The 22265-nt window shown below is 43.9% G+C and overlaps 1 protein-coding gene across 1 annotated transcript in view; it reads right to left on the bottom strand.

The window, feature by feature from the left end:
• Nucleotides 1–22265, bottom strand: part of LOC138568695 (uncharacterized) — a 1243988-nt gene that overhangs the window by 1197175 nt on the left and 24548 nt on the right. Inside the window, exons 6-9 of the mRNA XM_069646472.1 lie at nucleotides 10539–10703; nucleotides 8823–9067; nucleotides 7597–7700; nucleotides 3516–3634 (exon numbers count right to left, since the gene is read on the bottom strand). Of these exons, the coding sequence (XP_069502573.1) occupies nucleotides 3516–3634; nucleotides 7597–7700; nucleotides 8823–9067; nucleotides 10539–10703 (633 nt within the window). The remainder of the gene's footprint in view (nucleotides 1–3515; nucleotides 3635–7596; nucleotides 7701–8822; nucleotides 9068–10538; nucleotides 10704–22265) is intronic.

Raw genomic sequence — 22265 nt, 5'->3', positions numbered from 1 at the left:
ACCAAACAGAATAAATGTGTCACTTACCTGGCATTGTAGAGGTATCATGATTAAACAACACAAATCATTGAGATACCTAGGTTATTCTTTCTCTAGTGTTCTGACTAATAACTTAATTAAAAACTGTCTAAGGATGAAGGCAATTGACGCCTCAAAACAGATGAGACTCACTGAGAGAAAATACGGGAGACATTTGATGTATGCGTGTAGGGAATTTAATTGTAAGGAAGTAGTTCCACGCTCATATGGTTTGGAATTTCTCCCCACAGCTGTAACACCATATCTAAAAATAATAGAAGCGATTATATGGAGAAAAGTTCTGTTTTTCATCCCTGGATATATACCTCTGGAAACTATTTGTTACGAGCTTGGTTTGCTCTCTCTAAAAAGTGCAATGAACCGGAAAAAGGCCTATTTGCTTAGGAAATGTTTAGTCAGTGACAATAAGTCAATGGCCCTCATTACGACCCTGGCGGAATTCGCGGTGCTAAATGCACCGCGGAGCATGGCGGAAAGCCGCCGATAGCGCCATGGGGGTTGGCGGATTTACCACCCCATGCCGACCTTGGCGGAGCGGTAAATCCCCAATCCCCATTTTACCCTTCCCCATTCCCATTCTTGCCCCATAGGGTATAATGGGAGTGGGGAAGGAGTTAATTACGCCGCCGTAAAGTACGGCGGCGTAATTAACAACGAGGTCCATTAGCGCCATGGTTTTCTCCGCCCGGTAAAACCAGGCGGAGAAAACCTCCATGGCGCTAAGGGAACTCGTAGTGGCGGAGAAAACCTCCATGGCGCTAAGGGAACTCGTAGTACGGCGGACGGGTCCGCCGCGATTACCGCTGGCGGAAACCCACTCCGCCAGGGTCCTAATGAGGGCCAATGTATTTTAAATTAGGTGATGATAATTCAGAGACATTTATGCGACAACTGAAAGCGAAAGTTAATAGTATATTAACAAATCTGGGTATCTCAATGGGAACCCAAATCGAAAAACCACTGAAAGTAAAAATGCTGATAAAAAGTTTTGACTGGGTGGAGAACAACGCCGTTACCTTAAATTCCAAACTGTATCCACAAATGTTGTCCTTTTGTAAATGGTATCCTGACCCTGAATCTTGTATGTTAAAATATCCCTCACGAGTCTTTAGAAACTGTACAATGTTTTTAGATGCAATGTGTTGAATACACAAGAAATATGTAATATTCGACAACGCACTGCAGGGGAGTACAAATACTGCAGGCACTGCCGGATTGTCGGAGAAAAAGAGACATTTTCTCACTTGCTATTATCTTGTCCAAAATTATCGATGGAAAGGATTGAATATTTTGCTCAATTTGTAAATGATATATCTCAAGTAAATAGAGGAATATTGTGGTTCGAAATGCTACACAGTAAATTAATAGCACTGAAAATAAGAGTCAATGGGCCTCATTACAAGTTTGCTGGTCCGAGAACTACGGTACCGGTAAGCTTGCTGGTACCATAGTTCCCGGACTGGAAAACTACGAGTTGTGCTCGCGGGTGCCTTTCTGCCCACCAGGTCGGACCTGGCAGGCAGAGCGGAACCCGCGAGCACAGCATGCCGCATGCACCGGCACCATTCAGAATTTTGTACTGATGGCATTGCACAGAAAATGTTACGTCTACTAGAGAGATTTTAAATATAGTTATCCTCTTGTGTTCTTTTGATTTTTGGACTGCATTGTAAAATTTGATAGTTTTGTATTTTCAGAATTTGAATATGCGGTTTTACAGCTTTTGTAAAGGTTTGTATAAAACATATCAAATATAAAAATTAAAAAAAAATAGTGGAAACTTTTTCTTCATCACCTCCTCACCTGACTTCCTGAGCTGCAACAGCCCCATGAAGAGACCCCGTTTTCGTCCATCTGCACTACTGCGTGTGCCAGCATTGCAAGTACATTTGAGCAACAGGCTCCCCTCATCTTAGGGACTGGACTGCCATCATTTAGGATTGTGTTTGATGCAGAATTGCCTAAAGACTCTTTGCACTACCTGCTTCCTTCCCCTTTTAAGCTGTGGACCCATTCAGTGCATTAACCCTTTAGGCCACTTGGTCTTGTATATATGTATTTAGATAGGATTGTATTGATCTAAAAGTATTACTGTGATCATTATTGTTTGGTTAAACTTCAAAGGCCTTGAAATAAAATTACATATAAGTTTTATATATACACCTGACTGGGAGTGATTTGTAAGTGTCCTTTACTCTGTGTGCTCATTGAGGTCTTTCAGTCACCCTTACCTCTCCTGAGACCTACTCTTGACAGCCGCCAAGCTACCTTGATTGGTCTGGCTTGTCCAGAAGGTTACCCTGTTCCAAGAAACTATGCTGGCCTTCTGAACCCCTGCCCTCCAGGTCAGAGTTCAGAAATCCGTCTTAAAAATGACACACCTCATGCTTTTCACCATCCAACCAGCGAGTGCATTCGATGTCCGCGGACATCACGACACCCTCTGGACCAATCGGAGGCCCGTCTGCAGACAGAAGAGGGAAGTGAGTCCGTGGACCGAATCCAGATATCACTAATTTATTTTTACCTACTTTTTGCTCATTTTTAAAAAAACGATGGGACAGATTTACACCAAATTGACAAAAGCACGCTTTCAGAATCAAGCTGCAGCTCCTGCCGCAAATTTGGTGAAAATCTATCCAGTGGTTTGGGCTGCAGGCGTGAGCAAACATTTTTTCCATTGCGTCCACTTTGCCCGCCCCCCCGTACAAAATCTCACCAAACTTTGCAGAATCAATCTGAGGGGGATATACTTCTTTTGCAAAGTTTTGTGAGGATTCGTCCGGGGGGGGGGGGCTAAGTTATAAGCCGCCCAAAAAGTGCTCTTCCTATGGGTTGAGCAACTTAACCATAACTACAAGGTTGCTACCACAGGCCGTGTAATATATCTATTACGCTGCAGAAATCAGTTTGCCACAACCAAACAGCACTATTTCAATATGGCAGGGATGAAACCTTTGCAGACAGTTTTAAATTCAGGAATTTTCCTAGCTATAAAGACTGCAAAGGTGTGGCAGCAATACTTATACATAAAAATATACACCACAGGGCACACTATTAAATAAATGTACCAGGATGTGGATGCATGGTTAACGAACAGAGCTTCCTAACCATTCATTCTGTGATTTGCAAATAACACTAGTCAAAGCAACAGCAATAGCAGATACATTCACAAATAATATATGCACTAGTAATTGACCCGATTTTGGCAGATGGTCAATGTGATGAGCAATAAAGTGAATTCACTGAGAAAGGTACTGTGGTCAATAGGAATTGGGTCGCGTCGGGAAAAACAGCATGTTGGATATCAGCCAGGATTCCTAAGGACGATGGCACCGACTGAACATTTGCTTGTTTTGTAATCTGCCTTTTATCTTCGGCTGCATGCTTCAAGTCAGAACCAACTGGACCAGTAAGCGTGGACCAACATTTTACATCATTTCACTGAGATCAAAGCATTTAATAAAAATACTTACCAAGGAAAGCTCTGGATATAGGCTCAGGAGTTCTGTGATGGTCGCAGTGCTGTAAAATCTGCCAAAATTCTTTTCCAGCCAGGCCTCTGTGCCATTTGTGTCCTGGGTGCATGCTGAGCCTGGAGGAAGACATGATGAAGTTATTAGCGGAAATGTCATCCTCTGCTATTTAGAAACACTTCTTTAACTACTACTGTGACTTCTCTTTTAGCATTCTGCATGAATAAGTAACTCTAAATAGAAGGTCCCAAATGTCGCAGCGTAAATCTCGCCGAAAAAACATGCCGAATGTTCCCAACAAGGCAAAACATCCATGATGGTATTGTATACTCAGTCCACCACTAAGCCGAGTTGCCAACTACTAAGGTGTAACCTGTAGTCGTGTGCCTAATATTAACAAAAAAGTACAATCAGGTGGGAGGGCTGTCACAGCATTCAGAAGTTGCGTACGAGTGTCATTGAACATTCACTCCATCAGTGCCGAGAAAAGACTGTGGGCCCAATTCATGTAAATGTGCACAGAGATCCCTCAAATTCTGCGTGCCGAGAACAACTCTGCGCGCGGATAAAAATCTGTGCACTCTGCATATTCATGGAATTGTTTCTGCAAAGTAGGCCTATGCGCAAGTCACGGCTGGAATGCCCCCAACAAACCCATATGCAAAGCCAAAACAAACACATTGTTCTATCTTTGCGGGCTCCCCGGCTGCAAACACATGCGTCCCTTGAAAACTTTGTGGGGTCCCTCACAACCAAGCCAGCACCTTGGTGACACTGCGCTGGGTCCCCCGTAACTGTAACCAGCACCCTAAGAACATGCATACCATTTCCCGTAACTGTTGTCATATTTTGGTCAATCTGCATACGAACCCCTGTAAACCGGCCCAGCGCCCCACTATGCTGCGTTCACGCATCCCTAAATCCGATCGGATCCCTGTCTGTGTTCACCCACCCCTAAATCCAGCATGCAAACCCACCTCTGCACTGCGATTCCTATGCACAAGTGTCTTTACGCCTGCCTTCAGGTGGCGGAGAGATCAATGGATTTGCATGGGTATTTCACAGGCAAGAGGTTGCGCGGTCATATCCGTGAATACATTTTGTTGTGCACATTTATAGACATGCTATGGACTTCCTGTGGGCCATCCCTCATACCGCATACTTCTCCCCTTGTTCTTTCTCATTTTCTGAGATCCGCCCCCTACTCTGCCCTCTGTTCAGGCCTCAGCTACGCTCTGCATGGTGTCTTGCGCAAGGCACTCGTTCACTCGTAGAGACATGCCGAACCTGCGCAGTCCCCGCATAGTACGTAAAAAGTAGCGCACAGTCGATTCCATGAATCGACAAACAGGGTTTCGAGCGCAGTTTGGTGCGCAAAGTTCCTATTTTCCTGTCAAATAATTTCATGAATCAGGCCTTGTGTCTGATTGCTCTAGGGGCGCTTCTTGACCAGTAGAAATTCATGTGTAATCTTCACGCATGTAACAAGTGTTGTGCACTCTAGTAAACTAATTTAGTAATTGGTTGACACCATTGTTTATGTTTTGTTTTACTTTTTGCAAATGAATGGGAAAGTGTATGAGTGCATTTTACCCGAATCAATAGCTACTGGAAAGGAAAAGCAGATGATGGATATTTCTCAGGTCTTCAACAGTTTTAGAGGACACAGCAAAGTGCAGTCAAAATAGAGATACAAGACGCAGCCAGCCAATGCCACACACAGGGTAGTTGCTAGGTCTGGAAAAGACCAGGGGCTACGCTGATGTTGTAACTGTTGGGACTGGGGGCTAGCTAGTCTTTTGGCTGTAGCTCCTGAGATTCTATCCGGGGCTACAACCAAAAGATCAGGGGCTATACCCCCCTTAGCCCCCCCTAGCAACGCCCCTGGCCACACAAGTCAGCTGTTGTATATGGTAGCTGTTGTATCAGCTCCTATACAATGCTGTTGCAATGACGGACAGGACAGCATCTCTGCACTTTCCCAAGGCACCGCCCAACCTTTGCTTTGTTAGCTAAATCGATACGTTACCTGACTGCTACCTTTTGTGGCGAAGAATTGGGAGTTTGATTCCTATAGAATGTAACTTGTGCCTTTTATGTGAAATAACCAAATGTGACCTGTGCTAACCTTGGAGGTGTGCCGTTGCTGCCCGTTCCCCCTTCTGAAACCTGCCCATTGCCATAGCTCCTTAAGAAATAATTTGCAGAAAAGGCGTAATGAATAAGGTCTTGGCACTAAAAGATTTTGAGATTAAACCCAGAACACAACAAAATGTCACAAGTGGGGCGTGAACCCTTTCCTCCAAACTCTCCCTAAAAGGGCAGCATGCCAGCACCGTAACCATTAAGCTAGAGGAGCCAGGGTGGAACATGGCCACATGTTCTAACTGTGACTTCTGCATTGCTACTGCCAACTGTCTTATTCATAGGTCTTGCACTCACTGTACAAACTCACTGTAAGCAATCCTAGATTGTAAACATAGTGCATCCAGCCATGCTTTGCACCTAAACACCACACTTCCAGACACTTTGCTCTTACATGATGACTTGCGTGTCCTACTAATATGTGTATGTGGGGTACTCTTAGTCCTGCATTCCACCTTAAGTGCCAGAGTAAGACCTCTCTTGGTTATTGTGATCTCCCCAGCAGCCTCTCAAGCGCTTATGAACCCATTGGCTCATATGGTTTTGCCTGCCCATGTCTTCCTCCTGTGCAGGCGTCATGCGAAACAATGGCTGTCCTTCATTTTGGAATACATGTAGATCACATTCAGTCACCCAGACTATGTCCCTAGGACCACATAACTCTCACAGGACTTAAATCATGTCAATTCATTCCCCATTGTCATTGTACTGTATTGTGCAGTGCCCTAAATGCTTTGCTGTTTACCCCATCATGCCCCAACCCTTTGTACAGTATTCCCTTGCCCGCTAGCTGCACTTAGAGCACCTCCCCATATTGCGCCTTCTCCTTCTGATCACTTACATCACCAGGACCTTACTAGACCAACTGAGCATAATGGAATGCATTGCTGCTTCTCTAACTAGTCATTACAGCACCTGGCCTGGGTGGGTATAATGGAGCTGGCTAGGCTGTCTTAATTGAGCGTAACAGAGTCTGGAACTGCTATAAGAGGGCATATTAGAATATGTCTGCGCTGTGCTAAATGGCCAAAATCGAATCTGGCCATGGCATTCTTATTTGACACAATGGAAACTTGGACTATTGTGCTAACTCAGGGTCACGGAATCTGTTACTGTTGTGCTAAGTGATCAACATGGAAGCTGTCCCTACCCTGATAACTGGGCATAATGGTATCTGCAACGGCTGTCCAAAATGGACACAGCAGCTTTTAGCTTGACTGTCTTAGCTGGAAATACAGAACCTGGCAGCTCCTTGCGAACGGGGCAAAATGGAATGTGGGCCTGCTTTGCTAACTTTCCATAATAGAATCTGTCACTGATTGTGCTAGTTGGGCCATGTGGCATTGGAGGCAATGACGCGAGTAGCTGGAGTTTTGACAACCAATCCTGGAAAGGCTCTGTGTACGTAGACTTGCAATAGCAGTACATGGCACATGCTAGCAATTTCTGCTCTATCAAGTGGGCGTCACAGCATATCATGCAAATAGCTTGCGCATGATAATACTCAATGAACGTGTGAATTCAACAGCAGGCAAATGCTGGGAATACCCGGGTATATGGCAATGTCCGGAAAATGGGTACAGTGGGCCTGATTCAAGGAACATTTTCCTATGGGATTGCGCCATTATAAAACACTTCCATGAATCAGACCCACTGTCTATACATGAATTTGGCTTTGAATTCATGGATTTGTTTTTTGCTTCTCCACATAATTCCATAACAATTATCTGCTAAATCACATCTGCATAACTGCATGCATACACAGCCCATTCATTTCTGATCTGAACAGCACCGGGTCCCATGGCACTCATCATGATACTCAACATACACTTTTGTGATAAAATGTTCACACCAGCGGAAGGGATTCTGGTGGGTTTTGGTGGGACTAGCCATAATCCCATTCTGTCACCATCATCCCAGTTATAGTCTGTCTCACCTTTTAAACGTTGTTGCATGAAAAGGTATTTGCTGCTGTAGGAGTAATCATGTATTGCTCCGGTTTCCGTAAGAGTCGGATAGATTTCATTCAGATCCTTCATACTATGGAACATAATGGAAAAAAGAGTCAGAAAGGTTTAGAGGGGTGATCCTATATATAGTCAGAAGAAAATGTAGCTCTCGACAATTTAAACTGATTCTTGCAGGAAGAAATGTCATGTACAGGCAACAAAGGATATTCCAACCTCCAATGTCACTGTCAGGAAAGGATGTTCAGTCTCACCTGCTCACAAATAGGTCTATTACCCTTTCATAGCTAGCATTTGTGGTTTATGGTTATGATTCCCTCTCTAAGTCCTTTGACGCTGAAGATCGGAGCATAAAAGTCAAGGGGCTTCATTCCGAGGTCGGTCGTAACCCACCAGTGCCACCGGCAGGTTGCTGCTGACCCTGAAACACTGAATCCGCTGCCTGACTTCCCGATGCCCCCGGGACATTTTATGTCCCAGCCGCTCGGTAAGTCAGGCGGCGGGTTTTGTAACTCCCCATTCCCGTGGGGAGTGGGGAGACGGAAGCACCGGCACTGTTGCTAATGGTGCAGGTGCTTTCGTGGAAAGTCGGCCTGCAGCGGCCGTTGCGCCCAGCAGGTCTGACCCTGGCGGGCGCAATGACCCCTACAGGCAGACTCGTAGTGTGGTGGTCTGGAAAAAAGAGTGCTGATAAGCTTACTGACACGCTTGTTTCCGGATGGCCACACTTAGAATGAGGCCCAAGGTCATCTATGCAAATCTTCAAACCGATACTTATTTTGTCTGTAGCCTTACTTTTCAAGACTTAACAGAAGAGACCCTTTTATTTACAACAAATTATTTTCCAGAGAACAAAGTTTACCTCTTGTACCTCGAATTTTACAGAATGTGGGAGGTAAGGACACAAATTCCCCTCTTGACTCTCCATTAGGCAGTGCATATTGAGATCAGCCAATGCACTGACCTTGTTTTTAAACATTTGGATCATAAGTATTACAGATATTTAGATACTTTCTCTTGGTTTCAGAATATGGGTTATGAGTCTGCATTATAGGCACTGCTCACACCCGGTGTATAGCTGATGGAATATAGCCCCCAGAACATTACAGACTGCTGAAAATGACTAGTTGCGTAGAGCGCTAACATCATCACTGTGAGCAGATGATTGATCATTTGGGGTGGCATTTATACTTACATAGCCTGGTAGGTTTCGCAAGAAAGATTAAGCGGCAACTGAGAAAAATGAGATCCATTGACGGCCCCTTGGAATTCAAGGATAATTGTGTGGAAGACTTGCAACCACCGCGAGGCATCGAGTAGACTCCATTCCTTGCTGAGCACAAACAAGAGGCTACTGAGGAGATCTCGCTGTGTTCCATTCGTAAGGTGATTTCCTGCCGATGGGCTGTCACACGGCGCAAAGTCTGAATAGTCTGTACTCTAACAATGACAAAAAAGCAGAATGAGCATGACAATGATAACATGGCATTTAAAGTCAAGCGTCAACGAAAGAACAGAAGATATTGTACAGCTGCAATAAAGTGCATGGGAATGAACAAGCAGCCCATAAAATCAGTCAGGTGGGCCTCCACTTATGCCCAATAACAACAATAACAAGTCAGAAATCCTCTTGGAGTAGTAAGCAGATTTCACATTCAGAACTATGTTGTTAGCATGTACTCTATTGCTCTCCCCCTCCCCTGCTAGTGCAGCTGCATTATAGCCTATTTGCCAGGCCTGGAGAACACAGTTAAGTTGTTGAAGGCTGACATTGTTTTGTGATGCAATGATGAAACCTAAGGCTGCATATTTAAGTGTGAATGTATATAGTCATAGCACGAGAACAGTAGATTACTGGGCCACAAATAGACGTAGTGTCCCAAACTGCCCAGCTGCCAATATTTGCAAAAGTGTGGGAAACAGCATCTCCAAATGTAAAAATGTTCCATGAAGTAGGAACATTTCAGCTTGCTCGTGCAAGTGTCCCAGTGTATTGCTCTTGAGCATCTGGCAATCATTTTCGTTCCTTCTTTCATATACATTCACTCAGTCGCCAGATCGAGCTGGAATCTGGGAGAAGACTGGTCAGTAAAGTGGGGTTTGGGCCGAGGAACTGGCACTGCAAGATAAAAAGGCAGGATCAGATGCAGGCCAGGGAGGCAGCTTCTGTGAGGAGGTCTAGGGAAAGGAGCACCACCTCACTTTACCTCGGGTTACATAATGCATGTAGAGGAAAGGGTGTGACAAGTGAGGAGTCCCCATGGAGGCTATCAAGGTCCAACTCTGCTGCGGCTCGTTTCCTGAGTCCTTTTTATGTCCGAGAGGGTGAATCAAATGTAGATAAGGAGAGGACAATCTTGAAAAGTTAGGATAACATCCATGTTGACTTCATGCATGAGTAACTAATGTCGGAATCCTGCAGCAAGATTGCTTAAGCTTTGCATCTGTGCTAACATTTGAGCACCATTTTTCTTGCTTGTGTCATACGGAATTGACCATACATATACTCCGTCAAGAGTCTTGGAATGAAGGGAAATGGTTTTTGCCATTGTTTGCTGTCAGGTGGCTTTGTTTGACGAGCTATATTATCCTTTTTATGTCGCAGTACAAAAGCCTGACTGCTTAATTTAACAAAAACAAAAAAACATGTATGTGACATGGATTGGGGCAACACCGTTCTGCTCATTGCATAGTACGCAAGTAGTAAACACTAGTGCAAACATGAGTTTGGTCGATTTTTGCAACATTCTAAAGTATCTTCCTCCAGCGTGTTCATCCTATATCCTAGACCAAGGGAAGGACATTGAAGTGACAACAAGGTGGCATTGGAATTGGGGTTTTAATCGCAGAACGATGTGGCATGAGGAAGACTCAGAACAGTTGGAAAAGATAAAATTATTCTGTATCTTACTGTCCCCTGGATTCCTTGGAGTCGTGCCAGATACTCATGAAGGTCTCCGTAAGTCGCGAAGTTCTTTACTTGCGCAAGCACAGCAATGGACAATGTTTTGTTGCAGAAATGGTCAGCAATGAAGGTCAAATCGGCTAATTGGGTTGGAGTACGATCCGCCTCTACCTAGCGTGAAAAATATAAATAGGATTATGATATGCTTTGTTAAAGAGCAAAAAAAGAACACATTACACCATGGTTCAATTGTTCAAATGAAATAGATATACTGAAAATTAATGTATACATCCCTGGACATAACTTTTTTGTAAATACTGTACACAGTTATGTTCGTAGGCAGAGTTGTTGTGAAATTGTTACTGTCTCACACTGATAAAAAAAAAAAGGAAAAGCATCTAATATGTGCCAGGAGTTAGGGGAGAAAAGATGAAAAGAAATGGTCTCTCAGTTTAGTGCTGCGCTTGAAGGATCGTTCTGGGTCCATGTCCTAACGTCATGAATGAGCTCTCAACCCTGCCCAAACCAAAAAGCATGTTTACAGTTCGATCGCAATGAGAGAGGCCCCTGGTACACTGCTGTAAATGTGGTTTACTCTAAAGAAGGTTCCAATAAAACCACTGACTGAATTAATACAGGGAGACCAGGTCATACTTTAGCAGCTGTGCTTGGATAGATTAGAAAGTTGGACCTTCTTAGTACAGCCTGCGTTCTAGAGTCAGTATTATCCATTAACACCCAACTGCCTTGTCACGACCAATCACATTGCAGGGACCACACAGTGAATACACCACATAAGCCAGATTTCCCTGCTCTGTCACGTTCACTAGCATCCTCAATGTTGTCTCCCTGCACCTCCACATGCACCACACCAACCCCTTGTCCTTTAATCCCAGTCAACAAGCAAGATGGGAAGACAAAATGGAGGACACTAGTGAATGCGGCAGAGCAAGAAACACGGGCTTGTATGGTGGAGTCACCCTGTGTTCCCTGTAATTTGATTGGTCTGGCAGATGGGGGTATGCAAGAGTTCCAGTTCTGCCACTGTGTATGCTTTGTCTGTTTGTGGCCACAGCCCCCAGTGTCTGTGAGTTCGTGCCCCATCGAGCATTGCCCGTTGTCTCCCTTTTGGATGCTCAACATCTTTTCTTCAAAGGGTGAGTGTAGGTTTGCCTTCACTTAGACAAGCATTCCAACTCCGCCCGGGACGAAATGGTGCGGGGGCACTGCTGGCTATTCCAGCCAGTTACATCCTCTAGCCCCTGTCAAAGAGCCCGCCTCGCATTGGCGTGTAATTTCAGGCTGGTGGGCCATTACAAGCTTTACCCACCCAAAAACCTCCTGCAAATATTAGCCATAATATTCAGGTTGGGCCTTCAAAAATATTGATGTGAGGAATTTCTGAAATGAGAGACTCGAGTCTCAAGGCCTTATTGTAGATATGTTTCAAGGTGGCAGCCAGTAAAGGTGTAAAATTCTCCTGAGAATAGCACATTAAAAAATGTGTGATTTAAACTTCACTGGGCCATGTATTCCAGGTACGAGCTGGCGAAGATTACAGAGGGCAGAGGCAGAAAGTACCACAAACATATAATGAGGAGGTTGGGAGTGTAGCTATCTAGTGCCCAGGCCGCGTCTGTCCAGTGCGGCCCGGGAGAGGAGGCAGTCAAGGAGACTGGCAGTGAAGTCAGCGGGTCTGCTCTCACTGCTGCGCTCCCATGAAGAGAGGGAAGTGCCATGATGAGAGCTCTTCCTGCTGCTCAACAGTATGCGTTGCTATGACAGTTGGCGCAATGTAGAAGCTGCACCGGGTCATATAGCTCGCAGATTGGCCAATCGGACCCAGGGCGTTCACTAACGGTAATTATCAAAACCAGTAATCCTTGTAAAAAATCTGCCAAACGTACAATGAAGGTCTTTATAGCCTCTAATCACCTTAAATGACAATCTCCTGTCCTCTTTGACACCATGCCATATTGATCAAAGTAAGAAAACACAGGCCATTAAGAAAACTCTAGCAAATTCCAAACGAGGCAAATCCGTTCAAAAACGCACCTGAAAAGCTTTACTCAGGCACTATACATCTCTACTAGGAGAGCTAGGCTTTCAAGACTTTATTGGCAGCCATCTTCTAATTCTCACCAAGCAACATATTCTTCAGGCTTTGCTTTAAGCACTATGAACTCCGTCACGGTTCTGGAATTGCATTATGGCCAGGTCTGATATGGTAGGGAAGCAACCTTCCATTCTCTACCATCCGCTGAAGAGCAAACATGTTTCTTTGGTATGCTTCCATGATGTCATGTGCTTCTGACCTACGTTTTATTGGTTACATGTTGATATCTGTGTCTTCTTAAGTTGTGGGTCATTTAGGTGACGCTATAGCTTTACAGATGTGTAGAGAGGAGGGATTGCATCATAGTGAAGGCAGACATAGATGCTCAGGCGTTGTTTGGATGCACTGTTTTGTGTCTCAGTCAGCCACAGTTTTAGTGTCAGGCGTTTTGTATTTTTGATATTGGCATATGTATTTAGGGACAGGCAGTAAGCAGACACTCTGGCCTGCCCCATCAACATGTATACACGGCACGTCCTGATCATGGTGCATTTTTGCCCGGCAACGCTCCATCACCATCCAGGGTTGACGGTTTCCAGCTATGGTCAGCCATCCCTAGACCATGGTCAGTCATGCTTAGCCATCTTTAGGCCATGGTCGAATTCCTGCCAATACTAGGGTCATGTCGTAACCTACCATAAGCTCCTGCCAAATACCCTACAAGATATTACAAATCATATGTGGGATTATCCCCAAATGGCGGATATGTAAATTAGCGAAAATCTTGTGGTTCACTAGGAGATGTTTTATTGTACTCCTACATATAAATGTCCTCTCTTGCGGCAGAATTTGTTCTCAGGCGCCAGTAATGGCCAGTGTGACTAGTAGATTATATTTCATTCTCACATAGTCTCACCTAATGATGTGACACAGAAACTCTGTTACGCACTTTGGGAAATGCCCTGGCTTTGCAACAGCCAGAAAATATTCCCAAGCACTGTATTTACAGCACAGTTCAATTACATTTTGATTATATTCAAACTCAGATGATTTGTGATCAATCTCTGCTTTTAAATGAGATATATCACCTTTGGGATCAATGGATATCATAGTTGTAAGTTTTGCACATATAGTAGAATAATTGCTCATAGTTGGATTGCTCTGTTTCACAACAAACTAATTTTATAAACTGGGGAAGTGTATCAAGTACAGCGCGAAGGATCTTGACATATAATAGTTTCATCATGCGTAGCTGTGCCCTGAACTGAAAATGACAATAGGCCCAGTTCTGCATGAAGAAACTCCATGGGGGTACACTGGGGAAGAACAAGCAATATCTTATCAGATAGCTCATTGAATGAAATACTTGCTGCTAAAATAGGTTTTTCATTTGCAAGTTATAGGTTTGAATAGCAGCAGCAATGGCTTATCCTTCCAAAGTCAAGTTAATTAGTTCCAAAATAGGATGTAATACTAACAATTCACCTTTACAACCCCATGAGACAGCAAATAGTGTGGTGGCAAGCATTATATAGGAAAAAAGTGGCTATTATTATTAGTATTATTATTATTATTATTATTATTATTATTATTATTATTATTATTATTATTATTATTCAATTCAGTTCATTTTTTGGTAGTTAAAATGGTTATTAACCCTACCAACATACTAAACACAATTTCTAGAAATGTTGTAACCATAATAGATTAGAATAGTTAAAACAACCCACTCCTGTCATGTAGTTTCAAGTCTTTACAATAATCATGATCTGCTAACCACTAGAAACAACATCCTGAACACAATAATAAAGACAAATAAAGGATGAAAAGTTAAACTAAGCCTACACCCAACTGCAATTCACAATTTGCTTGCCTACTCAAAATTAAAAACTGAACTCATATACCTCGACCTGCATTGAAATGTGTTCCTAAATCCATCAATCTATAGAATCGAAAACCTTGTTAGAGCTCCTTTTCAAAAGAAAACCCAAATTGAATATTACCCTCCAAGAATCGCCAGTCTTTTTATGCACATGGGCAATATCAGTTTAAAATCTTCAACCTTCATTAATACCACTCCCACCATCTCGGACAAGAAACAAACTGTTTCATAATAATAATTACATTTTCTAGTAAAATAGTAAATATAGTTCATTTCAACCTTACAATGCAGGGGAAATTCACCTAAAATTCAGTTGCTTTATCAGGCTTTCACAAAATTCCCAAATTATACACTTTGCAGCATGCCAGTTTACATTTCGCTGTCTAAATGAATACACAGTTTAGAACGGGAACCCTGAGATGTGTTGTGCATGCTACAGTGAGACTCATCAAAGCACTCCGCAAATTCAACCACATCACCCCAACCCTCATCGGACTGCACTGACTCCTGCGGCAAGCACGTATCATTTCCAGATCCTGCTGCCTCATCTACAAGGTTGTTGCCCTGAAGTCCATAAGCTACCTCACTGAGAAACTCAGCATCTCCTGAGGAATATGATCCACCAGAAGTAAGGACATGTGCAGACTTGAATTCCACTGGTGCAGGAAGCAAGGAACCCGAAGACAGGCCTTCACTGTCTAGGCCCCAAAACTCTGGAACCCCGTCCCAGTCAACATCAGACTCGCCCGGTCGCTTCTACAGTTCAGAGAGGAGCTCAAGACCCTCATCTTCAAGGAATGGCTCCACCCCTAGCACCTAGCTCTGTACACCCTTCACTCCCTACCCTACCTGAGACTGAGTGATTTGCTCCCCAATGTTTCCTCACCATGTTGCTTGCAGATCTCTTGTTGCCAAATTGTCCTCCTTCCCCGTCCCATGTTGTTAGCTCCAGGTTCCCTTGGTTCTCTGCCTCCCTCACCGGGTTCTTCCCCTATGATTGTAAAGCAACCTGTTGCTTCCCAAAGCTAGATCCATGCGCAATAACTACCCTAAAAATAATAATAATAACAATAATAAAGAACATAATTAACATCACTATTCAAAACACGTGCTCAAAACTTAATCTGTCTGTGGGTGGCTGCTCTGGCCAATGCTCTGTTAATGTGTTATATAATAGTTTCATCAGTATCAGTCACATCACGAATGTGTTATATACACAGAGCTGACAGCCACTGCTTCTTGCAAATGGATTGTCATCACAACTTTCACACTGGGCAGAGGGACGAGGCAGTGGTGCTTCCTCTTATACTTAATATTTATCTTAGCAATGAACCCCCTTGCAGGTCTGTTGAGGAATGATGAGAAGATCGAGAGGTTGAGCTTTGGGGACATGCACTCTAATATCTGCTTGCATGCGGATGACCACCTGGTTGCAGAATGCCCAGACAAGTATCTGCGAGCTGATGCTGCAGATTGAACGCTTTTTTAAGGTTTCCAGCTATAAGATGAACTGGGCCACATTTTAAATCATGCTGCATTCTGCCTCATGCCAGGGACACTACTTTGAGACCCCTGACCTTTTATGGCATTGAGCGAAAATTAAGTAGCTAATTATATGGATTTTGACGGATATCAAAAGAATGATGCAACTCAGTTTTGGTTCTTCGATGCCAAAGATCCAGTCTGACCTGAAGAGGTGGTTGCTTCTGAATCTCTCACTCTGGTTAAAGTCAAAAGTATCAAGATGAAAGTGGCGCAGAGAATGAACTATGTAGTGTCAATGATGCTGCTGAAATATCCACAGCACCTGTTTAGAGATCTGCACCAACACATGCCGAAGCTCCTTTGGGACCGGAAGCCTGGCGTACTCGACTTCTAGAAGTTACAACTTCCCGTTAATACTTGGTGGTATGAATGTGTGTAATTTCAAGAATGGCCATCTGGCATTCACCTCATGGCATATGGAGTCAGAACATGTTGTGCTATGAATGAGTGGGTCTAAGGTGAATCCTCAAAGTCCTCCTGCCCAGAGCCCCAAGCACTTCTATCTACAAGAACAAAGCACATAAAAGAGAAAAACCTGGTCACTGATTTTGTGGGAGGCCGTTGAGTCTCGATGTCCACGACTCTGGGCATCCATCCCTATATCATCTTTCAAGCCTCAAATGGCAAACCCCGTTCATTAGGATCAATGGGAAGGAGATTTTATGAGCTAACTGGTATCTTACTGGGGTCTGTTACATTGCTAATGTGCTGGATGGCAACAGATGGATCCCTCACAGACTTCTTCATCTTAGGTATGAACTAACAACTGGATGTACTATGTTTACAGGCTGCTTAGAGGGTCCCCAAATCGGTGCCTGACATGGGCTCTCTGCCACTTCTTCGTCAATAAGCTTGGCATTGCATCAAGCGGATGATTGAAAGTCCCCACCAAGCATCCAATACGTATGGGATGCTTGGAGCATGTGTACTCTGCCTCTGGAGTTGGCCCGGTGCTTGTTGCAGGAATTGGGAGAACACCTGGAGCAGGAAGCTTGGATGCATTGCTGTGGCAGTATCACTCTCACCTCTGGAGCATGAGGAGCAGCCAGATCAAAATATTGAACAGATTGTAATGGTCGCCCATCCTGATGCACAGTAGGAATTAGACGGAAGGCACATGTTGCTGGAAGTGCAACAAACTCTCGAGGAAAAATCTGCCATCTGATTTGGTTTTGCCCCGAGACTCATGTCTTCTTGGGAATGGTCGCAGAAAGAATCAAACTCAACCTGAAACTGACATTTGAATGAAACTATCCAACTCTGCACTTGGAGTCTACAAAGTCCTCTGGAATCTGCATAAACAGTTGAAAGTCTATCTCTTCAGGGAAAGAATTTGATTAATGGAATTGGAAGTCAATGTTAGGCCTGAAGGCCTGATTGTCGATGAATGGGTCAATGATCTGCTGACTGTCACACATTTGGAACAAGCCATTTACAAACACGGGGGGACATTGCCATGTTTAATGATATTTGGGGTCCTTTCCTGGACATGGATGGCTAGATCCTGCCTTTGCTGTACTCCTGTGGCCCTTTGGGGTCACCTCGACCTGCCTCAATTTAACTGCTTGGATAACTTCGTTGCTTGCCCATACCCCCCACCAACACCCTGCGTCCCACATGCAGTGCACCCTATCTGTGTCTGCACCTCTGGTTACCAGTACCCAATGTGATTTGAGTAAGCTACACCCTATTTGTGTGGCGAACTGTATCTCCTAGGTTGCTCATTTGCTGATTGTTTCATTGTTCTGTTTTTCTCTTCAATAATTGGATTTTAGTGAAGTCAACTGACACTTCAAGTTTACAATGCCTGACTGCGAGTATAGGTTGGAAGGCAGTGTAGGTTAATCAGGGAGAGAAGTCCATCTTCAATTGATGAGCCTTGGTAATGTTGTAGAGGAGTGTGAGAAGGTGATGAAGTCTTTATGTGAGGCAGCCAGTCTTTATGTGTATGTTCTAAGGCCATGAAATCAAGATCTTCTACATTTGATATGGCCAATGTGAAATTAACAGTTTACAGTATGTAAATGATGGCTTCATTACCGCAGGGCAAATACCCTCTGACTTCGGAAGCAGTAACATTATCAACAGCAAACATTTTCTTAGCTTTTGACCTTTGCAATATTGGTAAAGAACTCAATGCATGCACGTGCAGTACCCCTCAGTCTCTGCTGCTCTGTGACCTATTTATGACCTATTTTCCCATGGGAAGCTGTGTGAAGCTGTCCTTCAACCACCAAAAAGGTTTTGTTAAACAGCACTGATATTTACCACCCGCTGAACTTTCTAGACGACCCCCCCAAATCCACTGACTGGTATGATGATGATATTTACTAGGACCTCATCATTAGTCATTGTTGAGACAGGTTTCTCTTTTGTAAACTTTCCCTCCATAGTTCTATGGACCCCCAAACTTTTCTTTGAACCTGTCCTGACTTTTTACAGGGAAGTGAATCCTTCAGGTTCACTCCACTGGCCTTTTTGCTCATTTGTTACAGGGAAACTGATCAGTCTTTCAGACTATCAATACAGGGAATCTTTGTTTCCCTTTTGACATTTCACACTTGGTAACTTTTTAAAATTACACACAGCATCTTACAATGCAGTGCAACGGGCATACAATGGGGATACATTTATATCACCCTAGTTTTTTTACACTTGGGCATTTTGGTTACCTTTATATGTGTCTAAAGAAAAGCTGGTGGCAGTAATTATTTTTTAACCATTTGTGTGTTATTTTTAGTGTGTCCATTTGCGTTCGTTTACCGCATATGGCTACTACACGTGGCTAGTGCCCAAAAATTGCTGGCCACGCAATTTTTGCTTGTTCTTTGGCCATATTAGTGTTTGGCCTTCTTCTACCGTGCAAGGTCAGAACATCTGATATAACCACCAGGATAATGCTGCTTTCTGAGTAAGGGGCCCAGGAAGTGGGTGGGACTGTCTGGTCCCACTCCATATTTGGGGTGCCATAGAGTCTAGGAGTGGAACATGAGTGAAACCCACAGTGGTCCATGATTGGACCACTGCTGGCTGTTTGAATAATGCAGATCCCTACCATTGGTGGGCATGGACTTGCTTACAGCCAGGATTTTGGATAAGAAAAGGACTCCTGCAGTAATTTCTTCAGATCAGCGTTGGAGCCAAATATCCTGTGTAGACGAGAAGCTGACTGAAGATCTGTGGATGACTCCCGAAGAGGCCCGGCATCCCTTCCTGCATTTGGCCCAGTGAAGCCCTGCTGGACTACCTGATCTGTGAAAAACCTGGGCGGTGTTACAACGCCTGGACTGGTGGGACCATCAGTCTAGACCCATTCTCGAGGATACAGCTGTCCAGAACCTTCGGAAGTGTCCCTGGACCACCCAGTAGACTAACCAGCTCTCCAGTGGGCTACCTCGCTTAAACCATTGCCATTCCACCTTTGCATTCGGAGCATCGGTGGTCGCCAGCTCGTTGTATAAATCGCTTCCTGATGAATTTCAGTGTCCCAGTTTAATGGGATCCTGTCCTCGAAGGTCTTCTTCTTCCACGACAAGAAGGACACCTGTGTGTGATGACTGTCTCAGGAACTTGCCTTCCCCCATTTGGGGAAATGTCCTGAAGAGGTCTGCATCAGTGCTTCCTGCATTTCTCCATCGCAAAGGGTTGCACTTTGCTCTTGGACCCGATCGGAGGTATCGTTGCACCTGCAATCCCTGGGCACCTCTCACTGAAACCAATGGCAGGAAAACCTACCTCCAGCAACCCCCAATCAGCTCATCTAGTACCCTGGGAAAATCAGAGTCAGAGATGTAAGTAACTGCAAAGCAATCACCGCCCCCCGTCCTCCTTAGAATAAACCTTAGAATAAACCTGATGTATTCTTCCATTCTACCACTTTTTGATCATCGCCTCTAAACGCATTGTACCTGAAAGGTAGAAACACATTTATATCTAGCAGTAACTTTGTTGCATATCTTCTCTGGAGCATTCGCCAACAGAAGCACTTTACCTGCAACAGCCATTTACTGTGAGAGGCTTTGTGACTTTTGGGCACAATGCCCCACTCTTCATAGGCATTGGACTTCTGAAGCTAGGGCATATTTCTGTGTGATTTGGCTCCATCTTACGGCATCACTCACCTTCATTTGTTGTTTAAGTCATTGAATGCATTTAATGAAACCTATGTTGACTGCATATATGTTTATTATTGAGTGTTGTTGTGTGCTAGCCTGTCTAAATTGAATTATTGTGTGTTTTACTGGATGGGCTCATTGTGGACCGCTGAGCTGAGAATAGCCTTGACACTCTTATTGATTTGAATAACAAGAGCACAACTGGTATGCACGTCTTCAGTTCAGTGTCACTATTGTTCCTCCCAGTCGGAGATATAGAATGCACAATGTAGCAAGGCAGGAAAAACCCACCAATCAATCGGACACTCTTTTTCTCTTACACAGGTATCACACCCACAATTGTGAACACATTTTCCACTTTTTCTACACATTTCTGGCTGATATTTATTTATTTGTTTTTTTTTCCAAAACCTCCACAGTAATTGGGTAAAATAAACATATTTCATGTTCTTTATGGTGACTGGATCAGGTATCACTGCTACAACAGGTACATGTTTTGATCAATCAAGATCATTTTCACATTTAACTTGGTTAGGGATTTGGCTAACCTATCAGAGTTTCCCTGTTCATCATAACTAGCATGACCTCCACCAGGCCAGAATTTAGAGATCAACCTTAACAGGCATAACACTGCCCTGATCTTGACCAAGAGTGGAACATGGTGTTCGTTTTGACATTTCCAGCACAAAGTTGAACAAATTGGTGTTGTTGAAAGTCTAAGTCTAAAAGTGTGCTGTTGAACTGCCAGGCCTTCATTGTGTCACATTAATGGATGTCATTTAAAGATGCTTTCTCACCCACTGGCGCTGCCCTGACCCTTCATAAAGACCCTAGCCTGTCTGGGACCTCTGACAGCATTGTTTTTTTTAACCCAACTCCTATTACGGCATCCACCTATTTTGCCTAGTACCTTCATACTCTTGATGCATAAGGCAGGTATGCGCCCCCAACATTTGTTCAATTTTTTAATTTAGAATTCTGAAGCCTTTTCACAGATACACTCTACTGATTAACACCCACTTGCTCTCAAGCCCGTGGCGTATCCAGGTCACTATCAAGGCTTCCCACCCTTTCCACCAAGCGGAGAAAATAATGATTTCATAGGATTCATTTCCTCCTCTATTAGCATGTCTTCCTCCCACAAGAAATAGAATTTGGAGTGGCTTATTATGAGCTATAATCAATAACAGACACTGTAGTAGAGCAGCAGACGTGCTTTTCATCGAACACCCCCAGAGGACTCAATATATATCGTCTCGGCTGAGATTTAGACCCTGCTGCCCAACTCAGAAACAATTATAGAGCATGCTAGTTTTCCAAGTCTTTTTGAAGGAGGTCATAGATTCTGATTCTCCATGAAATGCCACTTGAAATAATAGGTTATTAGCATAACAATTATTGATCTTTTTGTTCCTATATGCCACAGGTCATATTGTAGAGTGTGTACACATTTTCAATTGTTGAGTGAATTTGATCAGTGGTGACAAACCGTTATCTGTTAAACAGTGTGATAGTACTCCGAGCCTTCTACACTTGTCCGAACCTGAGACGATACCCCTGCCCTGGAGCATTGAGCACCAGCCTTAGTAGTGCTAGCACATGTTATCACCAGCTCCAGCACATTGTTATCATTGTCTCTAGCACATTATTAGGGCCGTGATACAGCATTATTAGCAACAGCCTGGTCACATAAGCACAAGTCGAGGCACAATGAGCAATCCAGCACAGTGAGAAAGTGTGTGGCTTATTGAGCGGTCGTGGCATATTTGAGCCTTCGTATTTGCCAATTGAACATGTCTGGCCTATTTGGGGTCCACTTCCTGCAAGTTGCTGCAATGATCAAACAAAATGCTGACATATGTGAACAGCACCCTGTCTCATGGACATGGCACCATGACCTTCCTGATCAGGACTGCAGGCAAGATGTGACATGGACTGCTTGAGAAACACTTGAGTTATTTGAGAAACACTCTCAACCTCTGCGAGAGGTTGCTACCTCAGGATTTCCACCCGCTTAAGAACTACTAGATCTGTGCGTATGTGCACCACCACTGGACTTGGGCTGTCACTTCCAGTAAGAACTCCCACTGTAGCTGCTGTGGGTAGCCCTCAGAATCGGGCTCCCTCTGCACAGT

This window comes from Ambystoma mexicanum, chromosome 2q, assembly GCF_040938575.1.
Source record: "Ambystoma mexicanum isolate Mex_15411 chromosome 2q, UKY_AmexF1_1, whole genome shotgun sequence".
Classification (NCBI taxonomy): Eukaryota; Metazoa; Chordata; class Amphibia; order Caudata; family Ambystomatidae; genus Ambystoma; species Ambystoma mexicanum.
The sequence above is the reverse complement of the archived record's forward strand: the minus strand, read 5'-3'. Positions and strand labels throughout refer to the sequence as shown.